Here is a 14,553-nt window from a genome sequence, read left to right as displayed (position 1 = left end):
TATACCGATAGTTAATAAAGATGCTGCCTATAACACTGTTCAACAAAAAGATATTTATTTTCTATTCTGCAATATCCACTGGGTTATCCTTATAGAGTTGCTCGCCCTAAACACAAATCTGGAAGCATTGCTCTATCATCGTCAATTTTCAAAAGACACGAACTTCTGTATAAAATAAAAACATACAATTTTGGGCGAAAGTAAAGTACAGTTACGTAAAATTTAGAAATGTTAGAAGTTTTAAATTAGTTTTAGAATGTTTTGAATGTTTCAAATTAGTTTTAGTTTTGAATGATTGTAAATGAACATCAAACTTTTAAAAACGCCAGAGTGTGTAGTATTTACGTATTGTTATCACACTTTTATGATTTTGCTCCATAGTATTGGATTCTATAGATATGTCTAAAAAAGAACGGTGCTTATCTCTGCCTGATTTACAAGAACAAGAAATTTATCGTCTTCCATGTTCATTTTCCACGAGTCAAGTTTTTATTAACGAGATCTATGTATGATAAGTAATCATCGTGAAATGTACGACCATAGACAAAATAGAGAATAGACCTAATATGTAATGTATTTTAGTATCCCATATTTTGGGAAGGTAACATGATCCTTTTATCATTTTCAAGACACATTATTAAAGATGCCACTATAATAGACGTGGCAGTAAAAATGCGGAACTGTAAAAAAATTTCACGAGACGACACAGAGATGAGGGAGGTGTAAGAGGTACTGTACTGTTCTCTATCGCTACCGTTACACGCGTTGATACATTGTTTTATTTGTTATGTGACACGTTCGGCCAATACACGTGCTTAACTTTGTGACTGTGTAAAGTTTGTAAAAAAAACCAATCAGGTGTGCAGTCCTTCCAGGAGACTTCTTCCCAGTTTCCTTCTATACCTATCTTATATACTCGGATTTTTTTGAGGTCGGTATTTCAGAACATGAGACACAAAGTCCCATATAATGTCAAGTCTATCTTATATTTAGCTAATGGTTAATGATACCCATCATTCAAGTTAACCTCTCATATCGTAAAAGTATAGGTTAAGTTGATTAAGTCCGCTAGGAAAATTGAGTTATGCATTTTTCAAAAGAAATTCGAACATTTGAATTATGCCAGAACTTTCCTAGAGTATCTAATACAATGAGAAATCTTTGTGAATGTGCCTAGTGGTTCAGAATTGTCATCACTGTTTTTTTCGTTATGCGCGATTGTATCTAAAGAATTATTTTCTTTACAAGTCGTATACCATTTTGAAATAGAGAAAAAATGTTGACGCGACACAGTGTAGTTACAGAATCACCTTCACATGTCGATACAATACCTATAAATCTCGTTGCTACTGAGGATGGCCGAACGCTTTTAGCAGTAACTGGTAAGAGTCTGTGACAATAAAATTGGAAATGTTCGCAACAAACACTTATAGCAATTCATTGTAAACTTTGCAGAACATAAAGACGGTATGTTGGAAATTGTTGCAACTCCAGTTATGCTTGTTGGACAAAGTGAAGCAGCATCGCCGCTAGTAGATGTAAAAAATTTTAATGGAAATCTAATATTACATTCGGTACATTGTTATCTTATGCTTCGTTATTTATCTTACAGAAGAAGCTTTTATTTTTCAGTTGTTTGCTATTTCAGCCTGTTTTTCAAATAAGCGTTGAAAATATTGTCAATGAGTCAGAACTTCAGCAATCAACACAAAATTTTGAGACTGAGCCTAATAGCATTGATCAAATACCATCATGCAGAGAATTAACATGCAAGGAAACAGTTACGCAAGAATATCAGTCTCTTTCTTCGAATGATTCAGTAGCTAGCGAAAAGGATGGAAAAATTTGTAAACAGAAGCCAATTAATACATCTGTGAAAAAAAATAGCCCTGGAAGGCCCAAGAAAAACAAAGCAATTTCTTTGCAAGTAATTCAAGTAATTTTGAAATTACTTACATTTTATTTTCCCATATGCGATTACAAATAAATTATATGTACAATTAATAATCCATTACATACGATGTATTTGATCTTTCAATCATTATATGGTATAAAGGTAACAGAGAACAAATTTTTTTTGCATTAGGACACAGATAGTTTAATATGCGATATTTGCCATCAAGAATTTGGTAAACAAACATTATATCGGAAACATATGGAAAATCATGCAGAAGAAAAACCACATCGATGTCCAAAATGTTCTGCATCGTTCAACGTGCCGGTAGTAATAATTCTATTCCTCTTCGTTCAATGTTTCATTTGATACTTTCAACATTAACATATTATATAATGGAATGTATACTCTAGATAGAAATTTTGTTGTTATTTTATATTAATGTTGCAGACAAATTTTACACTTCACATGGCAACGCATAATACAGGTGAACCGAAATGTCCAGAATGTGGGAAAAAATTTGCAAGAATGGCTAGCTTAAAGTCTCATATGTTGTTACATGAAAAAGAAGAAAACTTATTCTGTACAGAATGCGAAGATGCTTTCTCGACAAAGGTCAGTATTAATATTTGTCGGAGATGAAAGGACATCGGAGCCTCCCCTTTGGAACTTCGAGAAAATCCCTTAACACCGTAATCTAGATTCTATCATAGGCGTAATTAAATAATTGTCGTCTTTCGATCCGATTGTATTTGTTCGAGATTTGTGATAATGAGCTTGGGCTCGAGGCGACAGCCAGTCGCCAAACGTAGCCGCGGTCACGGGATGAACGCTTTGTCTAACAAAGGTATGGAGTAATTCTATAGCTCTCCTTAAAAGAAATATTTGTGGCGGCACGCGACAGCAAACATTCCGACGGCTTCTGTCCCATGGCTCGCCACACGCAGATCCTATTCTTCGAGTAAGATGATTGTCGATGCGTCTCCGCAGTACACGTTCAGCTAGCCTGAGGGCCCGTTATAAATCTTAAGATTTAGCTGACTAAAGTCCTTCAAACAAACAGTCTGTGTCCCAACTACGAGAAGATAGAGGAGACCTATTTTTCAACGAACGACGTCTCCCACTAGCAACTTTCCCTCGAGGGCGGCTAGCATCTTTTTCTAACCACCGATGTGGAGATTGACCAATTAGCAGCAGCGCCAATTTCCCTTACTTTCTGAATGAAGGCTATCCTCGACGAATCCGATGATCTCGTGTCCTTAGACACACCCCAATATAGTTTTCCTCTGTGGCATCATCGGGACGGAAATTCATTCTCTTGCGATCTCGTCGACGAAAAGAGTAACCCCTTACGATCAGTGAATATTACGCGTCCGACTTAGAATTTGTGAGCATGTTCATCTATCATCCCGTCGACCGCGGATTCGTTATTGAACCTAGGATCATTGTCATTAGTTTCTCGAGTATCTAATTACCATGGTTACTTATCCGGTTCTATGATAATCGTATTTGCACTAGTCAATGTCTTCTCTATTGCATAACGACAACGTGTAATCCAAACGAAGATTCGTTTCACGCGCCTAACCCTAATTCTAATGTAAACCCGACATATTAATAAACATTTTAATTGCTAATTGATTTATTCACAGTATAATCTTGTCTTAATTCAATAAAGATAAGAAAATAAAAATGAAAATAGTTATTCTTTCGAAAATCAATTGCAAATTAAAAATTATTGACGATATACTTTAATCTTGAACATTATAGACTCAATTAGATGCACATTTAAAGCTACATGGGGAAAAGTGGACGATTGAAGAAGTACGAAAATGTAAATTATGTAATAAACAGTTCAGTCAACCTGCCTTATATAGACTTCATATTCGTGAGCACTATAGGGTAAGATGCTACCAGTGTCAAATGTATTCCAAGTAACGACTCCCAGAGGATTCTGGCGAGGTTGATATAATTTGTACCACTATTTCGTCTTTAGTTGCAGACAAAAGTAGTAAAACAAACGAAAAGAGGGACAAAACACAAAACAATGTATAAGTGTACCATATGTTTGAAGTCTTTTCAGAAGCCAAGTCAATTGATGCGGCATATTAGAGTGCATACTGGTGAAAAACCTTTCAAAGTAACCTAATTTTTACTTCGTGTAATTGTATTTTTTGGATGATAAATGACCTAAATTTTGTTTAATTTCAAAGTGTACAGACTGCGGTCGTGCATTCACGCAAAAGAGTTCGCTGCAAATTCATACGTGGCAACACAATGGTATTCGACCTCATGCTTGTGAGTTTTGCAATGCCAAGTTTAGTCAGAAAGGTAATTTTTTACAATAACTGTTTACGATTGAATTTATTGCTATTTATTTATTCTTTAAGTCACTCCTACTTCTATTTATACATAAATATGAATACTTCCAGGTAATTTGAATGCTCATATAATGAGAGTTCACAATGTCCCAGAGGGAGAACCTATATACGGATGTAATTATTGTTCATGCGTGTTTAAAAAACTCGGCAGTTTGAATGGTCACATGAAACGTATGCATACCGATGTAAACGAGGTAATTTATGACCAAAATTATTACTTGACATGTCTCTCAGTTCATTTGTTATTAATGCTACAATGCATTGAAATCATTAGATCGATGTGCAATGACATTTTTAGGAGAATAGCATTAATGACAATACTCATTCGAGTAATACCGTGGAGTCTGATATACGTTCAACAGTTGATAGTGTTATAACACAACTGGCATCTTTAGAATCCGATATTCATCAAACTACAGAATCGTCAAATTTCGAACCGCGTTTATTATCGGAAAACGTAACGAAAAAGGATATTTTACAACAAGCATTGAAAAACAGTGGTCTTCCTAGTAAAAATAAAATTGCTTCTGAAGGTACGCATTACACTCGATAAACTACAAGATTATGGCATAATTATTTTTAATAATTAACTATGTTTTGTTTATTAACGGTATATCAGAGATAAAGAAGTTTGGAGCTCGTGTTAATTTTGTAACATTATTGGATCGAGCGCCTGATGGTGATACGAGGTAATCCGTTTTATATGTACCTAAAAGCAAATTTATCGTTAAAAGCAAGTGTATTGCAAAAAGCAAATAGTTGATATAAATCGTTTTTCCTTCTTGCTATTCCTTTAGAAAATATTTGACAATAAAACAACGATGCGTAGGAAACGTGAGATGGTACGCGTGTACATTTTGTCACAAAGAATTCAAAAAACCGTCAGATTTGATACGCCACTTGCGTGTTCATACGCAAGAAAAGCCTTTTAAGGTACTTATATGTGCACATTAAAACATTTTTTACATATCTTGAAGAGATCTTTTTTTACTTACTTTATCTTAGATTTTTTTTTTTTAACATTTATACTTATTTGTATCTTTAGTGCACCCACTGTTATCGTTCGTTCGCTTTGAAATCTACTATGATAGCACACGAACGTACGCATTCAAGTGTTAAACGTTATGCTTGTGGTTCCTGCGAGAAAGCATTCGTGTGCCATAGTAGTTTAATTGCACATACTAGGTAAGTGACTGTTACATTTTTTCTTATAATAGAATCGGATGACATGCAAATAAGCCTTTTATAATAGATTGCATGCAAAGTCCGAAAATTGTTCAAATAAAACCACTGACAATGATAAGGATCCCGACACATATGCAGTAATTGATGCTGACATTTATCCCACTGATCAATCGAAAAATCAAATAAAGGGTAAATTAAAATTATCACCGGAAGCAGAAAGCTTGATTCCTCAAGTTATCTTGCAAGAACCGTTGGTAATTAGTGATACAGGAAATAAAATTTCCGTGGTATCTTCGGGAAAGGAAAAACGTGCTTATGATACATCTACTGATCATGCCAGACCCCACAAATGTTGGATTTGTCAGGCGGCATTTAGAAAGATCAGTCACTTGAAGCAACATCATCGCCGCCACACTGGAGAACGTCCATATAAATGCACAAAATGCGATAGGTACATGCGCAAATTTTTTTTTCGATTTATTATCTCTCCTCTTTCTTCCTTTAAAACATACATCTAATAAATTTCTTTTGTACCTTGTTTCTCCTTTCTTTTTGTGCGCATAAATTGTTAACAAGAGTATTATTCAACCAGTAATAAATCATTTTAAATCGTTTCAGGAGATTTACATCGAATAGTGTTCTAAAATCGCATTTGCATACTCACGAAGATTCGAGACCATACGGTTGTTCTCTTTGTAATGCGAAATTTTCTACACAAAGCAGCATGAAAAGACACTTGGTTACTCACAGTAATAAAAGACCGTTCATGTGCCCTTATTGTCACAAGACTTTCAAAACTTACGTCAATTGTCGGAAACACATGAAAATACATAAGCATGAACTGGCACAACGGGTATAGTATCTATTACAGAAGAAAAGAAAACAAAAATTGGATTCGTCATTAACCATGAAACATTATGTTTTTCTCTGAATTCGTAGCAATTGGAACAACAGAAAATCAGAATACAAGAACAAGCTTCAGACAAGTCAAATATGAAGGAAAGTTCTAAACAAGAAGCGGCTCTTGAATCGTCTTCCTCCTCTTCTGCCTCTATCACTACAATTAATTCCACTATTACCAGCAACATCTCCGTCACTACCACTGCCACTACCAGTACCACCCCTACCACCGTCACAACTTCCTCTTCTACGTTTTCAGATAATCTTGCACTTTCTCGTCTTGGATCGGTTGAATTGTCATTTCAATCACAGCTCGGATCAGAGCTTTCACAAGCTTTTCCCGAGTTTCAAAATATAACTGAAGGAAAGGAAAAAATAAGACCAGTTTTAGCAACAAATTGCGATACTACAACGTTTATTAATCGTATGTTTCAAATTCGTATGTGCGTTATACGTATCAGGAAATCATATTTTTTTATTTTGTATAAGCTTGTTAATCTTGTATACACTTTCCTCTTCTTTTGTTCTTTTGTTTTTAGAAAATGTAGCGGGAATAGCTGTAACAAATCTTGAAAATTCACCAATATTACAAGCTGATGAAGCTGGTTCAGTCACGTTGCCCGTTTACTCTGGCGATCAGACACTTACACCGGTATTGTATATCATAGTACCAAGGTGTCAGTAAATAAAGTAGAAGGTGTTCGTTGTAATTACTCTTCGGCATTAAAATCCGTTTTGTTTCGATAGGAAAGTATACGAGAAATAGAAGAAACTTTAAATCAACAGTTTTTTAATATCGGGATGAATCTTAACTTGGGAGGTAATCACTCGAGACATTCGAGTAGTACAAACACGAGTGATTTTAGTCATATGAAAGAGCAACAGCAACCTGTATTGAATGTTATATATGAAAATAATAATAACAGTAACTGTAATAGTAACGTAGAATCAGCTGGAGAACATGTATTTTCGACGCAATTAGATTCATTTGAGATGGACCATATTACTTTGCAAGTAAGATAAAGATTTCTTTTTCTATAAATTGTCTTCGTTACAGAGAATGTGAAACCAATAAAGATCTTATCTGTTAGTCGGATACTGAAATTGACATTGGACTAGATACAAGAAATTCAACTAGTATGGCGAGTATACTACCTAGAAATGTAAAAGATGAACATCGTCTTTCTGTTTGTGTTACAACACCAGATAACATAAATGTTGAACAATCAGAAAAGTCTGGTGTGCAAGCGGTTGTATTTGTTTCCCAGCCAAACTTCTCCAAAAAAGAGAATATAACAAATGAATTTACTGTAGAAGAAACCCAGAAGAACAGTATTCACAAACAATGTATAATCAACCCAATATTCTTTACGTAAGTTTTCGTTAGTTTCTTTTTTCAGCTGTCTACCCTCTTTACACATATGCTGTTCTAATATATGTATTTATCGCGAACAAATCAGAAACAATTACAGTGAAAACAAATATTCAATTTGCGTAGAGAAGACTTTCGGGGAACATCACAAGATTTCAAGATTCAGTCAAATATGCACGCTTTGTCATCCGATGTTCCAGAAATCGTTAAAACCGCTACGGGCAAAATATCCCGTGGACAATCTCTATTACAGTGTCACATGTGTAGCCAACAAGGATTCACGACAGTTGGTTTAAAGGTAAATATCTTAAAATAAATAATAGATGTTTTCTTTCTTCTCCTAGTCGTTATTTTCCGCTAATTCGGTCCGTGTGTGTTCTCCGTCACATTTAATTGTTGACGTCGTCAATGTTTAATGAAGGTATTTTTTTGGTGTAAGGAACATTTGACAAGCCATCGCGGAACGAAGGAATATCAGTGCACAGAGTGCTCTTCTAAATTTTACACAAATGGTGGATTAAATAGACATTCGAAGATTCATGTCGTCAAGCAGTGAGTGTCGAAAAAAATGTTACATTGGCATGAATTATAATTGATTATTGTACTTTGTTATGTTTTTTTGTAGACCATTTAAATGTTTATCGTGTGAGAAGCAGTTTAACAATAGGATCCAATTACTATCACATAGTAAAATTCATGAAACTTCAATATGGAATGCTTCAGGGATGAATGATAATTCAGATAATTCGACGTTTTTATCGGAAGTGCATCAACCGCGGATTGCAAATGATCATTCACCATTACATAATATTATGATAGAACCCGATTCTGCCGTTTCTGAGAAAGTTCTGTTGGATACAGTAGCTGAAAAAGAAGTAATGGATCAAGTAGAAGTAAGTTTCTTATTAGTTATTGCTACGTTGTAGCAAAACGGAACGCTGACAAAGGATTATTAACTGAATTTTTTTATACGCAATATAGATTTTGTTGGAAAAGAAGGAACGAAAAGAGTATACAAACAAATGTAAATATTGTCCGAAAACTTTTCGCAAGCCAAGCGATCTTATAAGACATGTACGCACACACACAGGAGAACGACCATACAAGTGCGATTATTGCAGTAAAAGTTTTGCCGTAAAATGTACTTTGGATTCTCATACAAAAGTTCATACGGGAAAAAAGACATTTCGCTGCCATGTGTGCAATAGTTTATTTGCGACTAAAGGTAGCTTGAAAGTTCACATGCGTTTACATACCGGTAAGTTGAATAATTACTATTCAAGTTTTCATTCTGTATAATAATAATATGTTATATATGTCGGAGATGAAAGTACATCGGAGCTTTCCCTTTGGAACTTCGGGAAAATCCCTTAACACCGTAATCTAGATTCTATCATAGGCGTCATTGAACAATTGTCGTCATTCGATCCGATTGTATTTGTTCGAGATTTGTGATAATGAGCTTGGGCTCGAGGCGACAGCCAGTCGCCGAACGTAGCCGCGGTCACGGGATGAACGCTTTGTCTAACAAAGGTATGGAGTAATTCTATAGCTCTCCTTAAAAGAAATATTTGTAGCGGCACGCGACAGTAAACATTCCAACGGTTTCTGTCCCGTGGCTCGCCACACGCAGACCCTATTCTTCGGGTATGATGGTTACCAGATGCCGACGCATCTCCACAGTACATGTTCAGCTAGCCTGAGAGCCGTTATAAACATTAAGATTTAGTTACCTAAAGTCCTTTGAACAGACAAACAGTCTTTGTCCCAACTACGAGAAGATAGAGGAGACCTATTTTTCAACGAACGACGTCTCCCACTAGCAACTTTCCCTCGAGGGCGGCTAGCATCTTTTTCTAACCACCGATGTGGAGATTGACCAATTAGCAGCAGCGCCAATTTCCCTTACTTCCTGAATGAAGACTATTCTCGATGAATCCGATGACCTCGTGTCCTTAGACACACCCCATCATAGTTTTCCTCTGCAGCATCATCGCGACGGAAAGTCATTCTCTCGTGAGGTCGTATTAGCGAGTTACTTAGCGTCTGTACGCTCGGTGGATATTCCACGTTTTAACAAAGAGTTAGTTTAGTTATACTTCCATCGTAGCCAAGCAAGTTGAGTACGATTTGGGCTTTGGAAGAAAGCGCATCCTGTTATCCCGTTGACCGCGGATTCGTTATTGAACCTAGGATCATTGTCATTAGCTTCTCGAGTATCTAATTACCACTGTTACTTGTCACATTCTGTAATAATCGTATTTGCACTAGTCAATGTCTTCTCTATTGCATAACGACAATGTGTAATCCAAATGAAGATTCGTTTCACGCCCCTAACCTTAATTCTAATGAAAATCCGATATATATAAATAAGTAGTATCGACTATTTCTTTCCTATATTTCTGTAAATTGTTTAATAAATTTTGATCAATGTTTCTGAAGGTTCGAAACCATTTAGATGCCCTATATGCGATTCGAGATTTCGAACATCCGGCCATAGGAAAGTACACTTATTGAAACATGCACGCGAACACAAAGATAATCCAAAGAGAAAACAAAGACATTTGAAGGTTGCAGTCATAGCTGAAGTAGCGACTGATCTTGAGAAATGTGACGGAAAGGAAGAGAAAATGAATAATTTTGAGCCAAAGCAGCAAATAGCACAGGAGCAGCAGCTATCACAGGCAGTTGCAGGATTAACGTCCCATTTAGAAGCATATAGTATTGAAACAGCTGCTTCCTGTTTATCTGATCAAATTAATTTCGATACAGAAGGTATCGTATCGAACAACAATCAAACGATAGTGTCCATAAACGAAAACAATCAGTTAGTTACGAATTTACACTTTCTTCTGACAAATGGTCTTGTTACTATACAAACCGAAGAATCGTTGTTATCACAATCATCTGCATCACCAGCTAACAATTCGCAGCATCGACCGGCTGGGGTTCCCGATACTGGGTGTGCACTAACAACACCCAGCGTCGTATCTGATACTAACGAACAACATGCCAAGGATGAAATTCATATAGAACAAATGTTAAAAACGCCAGCAAATAATTGTCTTTTAGCGATATCAACCGTGACACCTTCATTGGAACGACAGCTGGAACCATTTTCAAAGGTGATTACGGAAAAAACGTTACCAGTAGTAGCCAATAAACCGACGATTAAAGGGAATCCATCGAAAAAGGAATGCGACATTTGTGGGAAAATATTTACAAAACCGTATCAAGTCGAAAGACATAAACGAATTCATACGGGTGAACGGCCATACAAGTGTGATCTATGTACGAAATCATTTGCCCAAAAGTCAACTCTACAGATGCATCAAAAACACCACACTGGCGATCGACCCTACGCTTGTTCGTACTGTGAATATTCTTTTACGCAAAAGGGCAATCTTCGAACACATGTTAAACGCGTACATCAACTGGATACTGTTGACATCAGGAAATGGAAACGTAGCCGTCAATCCTTCCTACCTAAAACATCTCTTCAGGAAAACATGATCGAAGCTAAGAGTCTAAATTTAGACAACATATCGTTTGTAGAGCTGCTTAAATAGTAATATGCATCTGGTACAAAAACTATCATTTTACTCTTTAATTAAATTTTATGCCTTCGACAAAAATTGTTAACTGCGATAGAATATTGATTAAATGATAGAGACAATAATATTTCGACATTCTTCTTATTTACGTTACTATTTAATATGTTAAATAATTACTCGATACTATCTCGCAAATAAATATAATCTGTCGTCGCATCCAATGTATAAAACGTTCGCCGATTTATATGAAAGCAAAAATAAATTTTTAACGTGTAATGTCGTTTTAATATTAAAACACAACTGTTTGATCAAGGTATCATATTAATGTTTGTAATTACATTTTGTTTCAGTTACAGGACAACCATTCGGATGATTTTTATAAAACCAACAGGGTTTAGTCTTCGTGCATGGCAATGGTAACTTATATTTTTTTGATTTTTCATTAATTCTTCCTCCTGTTCCAGGTATTCTAAATTCTACCCTTCCTTGAGTAACACGAAATATATAGCTATGATTTTTTAGTAAAGTTTGAAGACCTCCGCATTCTTTTCGCAAATGTATCATAGCTTCTTTAGGAATTGATTCAGCTATTTCACGTAATTCAAGGCATCTGCCAGCGTTCCAAAGTTTTTTGGGTGTTCCTTCGATAGTCATAATGCGACCTTCATGAAGCAACTGATTCGATACGATATCAACAATATTTGCAATTAATGTTTTGTCTAATTGTGTACAATTTCGTACTTTTTCCACTTTGTCTCTTGGCTTAAAGTCACAAGTCCATTCTTCAACTATTTCACTATCGACTGTTTTATCACTCAATTCGTATTTTTGCCAAGTCAAAGTTGTCTTTGTACTTAGCATTTGTTGAATACGATCTTCGAGTTCTTTAACCCCTTCGGGCGTTCTTTCCCATCCAATCAGGCATATTCGTTTCGTAGAGGGAATTCTTAATTTATCAAGATGTGTTGTAAAACCACACTGGACGCATATACTTCTCACATAATCAATGTACTCCGAATATTGACTTTTCGAGGCACAGTACCTTTGATACTTTGCGCCATTAAGTTCATATGGACAACAGGGTAATAAAAAGAAACGACAGTTGTTAGAGCTACGTGCAGCAATTATCGGAATCCATGGTGTTAACTCGTCTGAATGGTTTCCTATGATCCAGTCTACTTCCGGATATACAGTCGTAGACGATGGAACAACGGTAGAAACCTGTACAAAACGTCTCAGTAAATTTAATCAATCGATCGTAAGATCGAAGATACGTAATTACGTATATATGTATGTACATAAGATGAAATAAGTTGCTATTAATATTTGTATTACAAAATTTATATAAATAATACTCATACATACTTGCAATGGAGTTTCAGGTGGGTATAAATCCCATATTTTCCTCCTTCGCAAATCAATTCCTAATCCGCGGTGACCTTCGTTAAATAGGATGTGCACGAGTAAACCATTACCGCATCCCAAATCGAGAAACGATTGTAAATTATTAGTTTTCTTTTCAAATCTCTCATTCTCCCACAATAACAGTAAATAGGCAGCGATTGCAATATCCTCATAAACAAATTTCGTTGGATCTGTACTTTCAGGCCAGTTCTTTATCAATTTCGTACCATATTTCTCCTTCAACTTACAATACAATTTTGCATATTTTTCAGCTGACACGAGATTCAATGAAGTCAACGGGATCGATGTTCTTTCTGAGTCGCTGCTTCTTGCCCATTTCAGGATACATGGGAAAAGTTTCTGCTTTAACCATTCAATGCTGAAATCGGATATAATGTTATTCTCTCCATAGACACTAAGGGATGTATAACCGTCTGTTCCTTGTTGTAACATAAATGCTATTTTAGCACCAAGAGACTGTTTATGCGAGAGAAAGGGTTTGTGGACATTTATTATGCAACCCTCTTCATTATTGGATAAAAGAAATTCAATACCACTGGAAAATATGTGTGGCATACGTGGCAACTGTTTTGCCACATATAAGTGAATCTTCCTTTTGGCTGTAACAGCCACCTGATCAGAAATGTGCAGTACTTCTAGTAATTTTATGTTATCAATGTTGTCTGTTTGATGATCTGTACTTAAAGTTGAAATATCCAGGGTATTAATACGCTGAAAAATTTGGAAGATATCGCAGCTAGTTTCGATATCCAGTATTTCAATAGATGCAAGAATTCTACGGTTTACAGTTTGAGGATTACGACGCCATATACTAATGGCTTTGAAAAATTGTGACGCATTAATTCCACTTTGATCACGTATTATGGTTTTGAAATCCATATTTTACATGATACAATTGCAAATCCTTTCTTTAGAGGATAATTTATAGAATGCATCTACAATGTGAATACTATCTTTATATACATGTTAGTCTGTTTGTTTACTTGTTTCTTCCTGCTTTGAGTACTAAAAATCACATTAAAATACAGATAATTAGGATATGTAAAAAAAAGAAGGAAGGAAGAAGATGGTAAGCATTCACAAAATATATATTAATAATATTATTGATATTGATATACCTTTTTAACAATCCATTCTGCATCTTGTACTGCCTTTTTCATAATTTGCTGAATACGCTCCTCATCTGGTTCGATTAAATGCTGTTTAAAACTCTGCAAGCATTAGAGTACAAAACCAATTATTATTAAATAATTAAATTTACTTGAAAATCAAATTAATCACATGTTCGTTGTGTGAATATTACATATTTTACCGCATAACCTAAACGTTTTATTGTTCATTATTTTTACTGAAAGTAGTGAATTTGATCTCAAAATGTATTTGTTAGTATGAAAATTGTTATACAATTTACCTGCTTAACCGAATGTCTATAAAATCCTTGTGCTTCTTTTGGTAATTTTTCACATTCTCGCAGCAAAAATTTGTACAGCTGTTTGGGCGATTTTAAAGCTGCTTCTCGTAACTTTGTACTTGCCATTTTAGTGAAAAGTTGGAGAAAATATAAAGAAAAACAATAATTATTAAATGTTAAGAATATTATATTGTGTAATTTTATGTAAGAATGTTAAGAAATACGAAGTTGCACGATTGTTTACGATTCAGTTTCTTTCATCCTATTTTAATTGAAATTAATATGATGATAGGACAAGGAAAGAAACCCCTAGTATAGCGTAAAATCACTGGACGGTCTTTAAAGTTAATAAAAGTGGTAACATAAAAGGAAGATTATAATTAGTACAATATAATTAGAAAACTCAAGCGACTTTGTATAATGACATGTGTATT

The 14,553-nt window shown here is 35.2% G+C and overlaps 3 protein-coding genes across 6 annotated transcripts; 1 reads left to right on the top strand and 2 right to left on the bottom strand.

Annotated features, from left to right (window-relative positions):
* Positions 1-182: 182 nt before the first annotated feature.
* Positions 183-11,773, top strand: LOC126863834 (zinc finger protein 236-like). 4 transcript variants are annotated; one of them, XM_050614427.1, is made up of 25 exons: positions 183-1,382; positions 1,456-1,574; positions 1,649-1,936; positions 2,087-2,221; positions 2,345-2,509; positions 3,662-3,793; positions 3,888-4,031; positions 4,105-4,222; positions 4,324-4,466; positions 4,571-4,805; positions 4,892-4,961; positions 5,070-5,205; positions 5,318-5,457; positions 5,525-5,908; positions 6,076-6,310; positions 6,397-6,781; positions 6,897-7,009; positions 7,105-7,371; positions 7,449-7,729; positions 7,856-8,027; positions 8,169-8,281; positions 8,355-8,622; positions 8,711-8,987; positions 10,172-11,311; positions 11,634-11,773. In XM_050614427.1, the coding sequence occupies exons 1-24, from the start codon at positions 1,277-1,279 to the stop codon at positions 11,296-11,298; spliced, it is 5,553 nt and encodes a 1,850-aa protein (XP_050470384.1). In that variant the 5' UTR covers positions 183-1,276; the 3' UTR covers positions 11,299-11,311; positions 11,634-11,773. The 4 variants fall into 4 exon arrangements, with proteins under 4 accessions (XP_050470384.1, XP_050470383.1, XP_050470385.1 ...); XM_050614426.1 differs by lacking the exon at positions 11,634-11,773 and having other exon boundaries at positions 220-1,382; positions 10,172-11,559; XM_050614428.1 differs by lacking the exon at positions 11,634-11,773 and having other exon boundaries at positions 221-1,382; positions 1,649-1,927; positions 10,172-11,559.
* Positions 11,587-13,587, bottom strand: LOC126863865 (probable tRNA (uracil-O(2)-)-methyltransferase). Its single transcript, XM_050614519.1, has 2 exons — positions 12,649-13,587; positions 11,587-12,504 (listed from the first exon to the last, which is right to left on the bottom strand). The coding sequence occupies exons 1-2, from the start codon at positions 13,585-13,587 to the stop codon at positions 11,605-11,607; spliced, it is 1,839 nt and encodes a 612-aa protein (XP_050470476.1). The 3' UTR covers positions 11,587-11,604.
* On the bottom strand, positions 13,547-14,473 carry LOC126863912 (LYR motif-containing protein 9-like). The gene is made up of 3 exons (XM_050614638.1): positions 14,120-14,473; positions 13,827-13,919; positions 13,547-13,713 (listed from the first exon to the last, which is right to left on the bottom strand). The coding sequence occupies exons 1-3, from the start codon at positions 14,243-14,245 to the stop codon at positions 13,675-13,677; spliced, it is 258 nt and encodes an 85-aa protein (XP_050470595.1). The 5' UTR covers positions 14,246-14,473; the 3' UTR covers positions 13,547-13,674.
* Positions 14,474-14,553: the final 80 nt, after the last annotated feature.

The sequence above is a fragment of the Bombus huntii genome, chromosome 3 (genome assembly GCF_024542735.1).
Source record: "Bombus huntii isolate Logan2020A chromosome 3, iyBomHunt1.1, whole genome shotgun sequence".
NCBI classification, from domain to species: domain Eukaryota; kingdom Metazoa; phylum Arthropoda; class Insecta; order Hymenoptera; family Apidae; genus Bombus; species Bombus huntii.
Note: the sequence above shows the minus strand (reverse complement) of the source record. Positions and strands in the feature narration are given on the sequence as shown.

Bases quoted from the DNA above. Each gene is read 5' to 3' on its own strand.
- LOC126863912 (XM_050614638.1), bottom strand. From the start codon at position 14,245: ATGGCAAGTACAAAGTTACGAGAAGCAGCTTTAAAATCGCCCAAACAG. The intron at 13,920-14,119 runs GTAAATTGTATA...TAATGCTTGCAG, and splicing joins ATAGACATTCGGTTAAGCAG to AGTTTTAAACAGCATTTAAT. The intron at 13,714-13,826 runs GTATATCAATAT...TGTGATTTTTAG, and splicing joins CAGAATGGATTGTTAAAAAG to TACTCAAAGCAGGAAGAAAC.
- LOC126863834 (XM_050614427.1), top strand. From the start codon at position 1,277: ATGTTGACGCGACACAGTGTAGTTACAGAATCACCTTCACATGTCGAT. The intron at 4,032-4,104 runs GTAACCTAATTT...TTAATTTCAAAG, and splicing joins CTGGTGAAAAACCTTTCAAA to TGTACAGACTGCGGTCGTGC. The intron at 7,372-7,448 runs GTAAGATAAAGA...CTTATCTGTTAG, and splicing joins TGGACCATATTACTTTGCAA to TCGGATACTGAAATTGACAT.
- LOC126863865 (XM_050614519.1), bottom strand. From the start codon at position 13,587: ATGGATTTCAAAACCATAATACGTGATCAAAGTGGAATTAATGCGTCA. The intron at 12,505-12,648 runs GTATGTATGAGT...CGTTTTGTACAG, and splicing joins CACCTGAAACTCCATTGCAA to GTTTCTACCGTTGTTCCATC.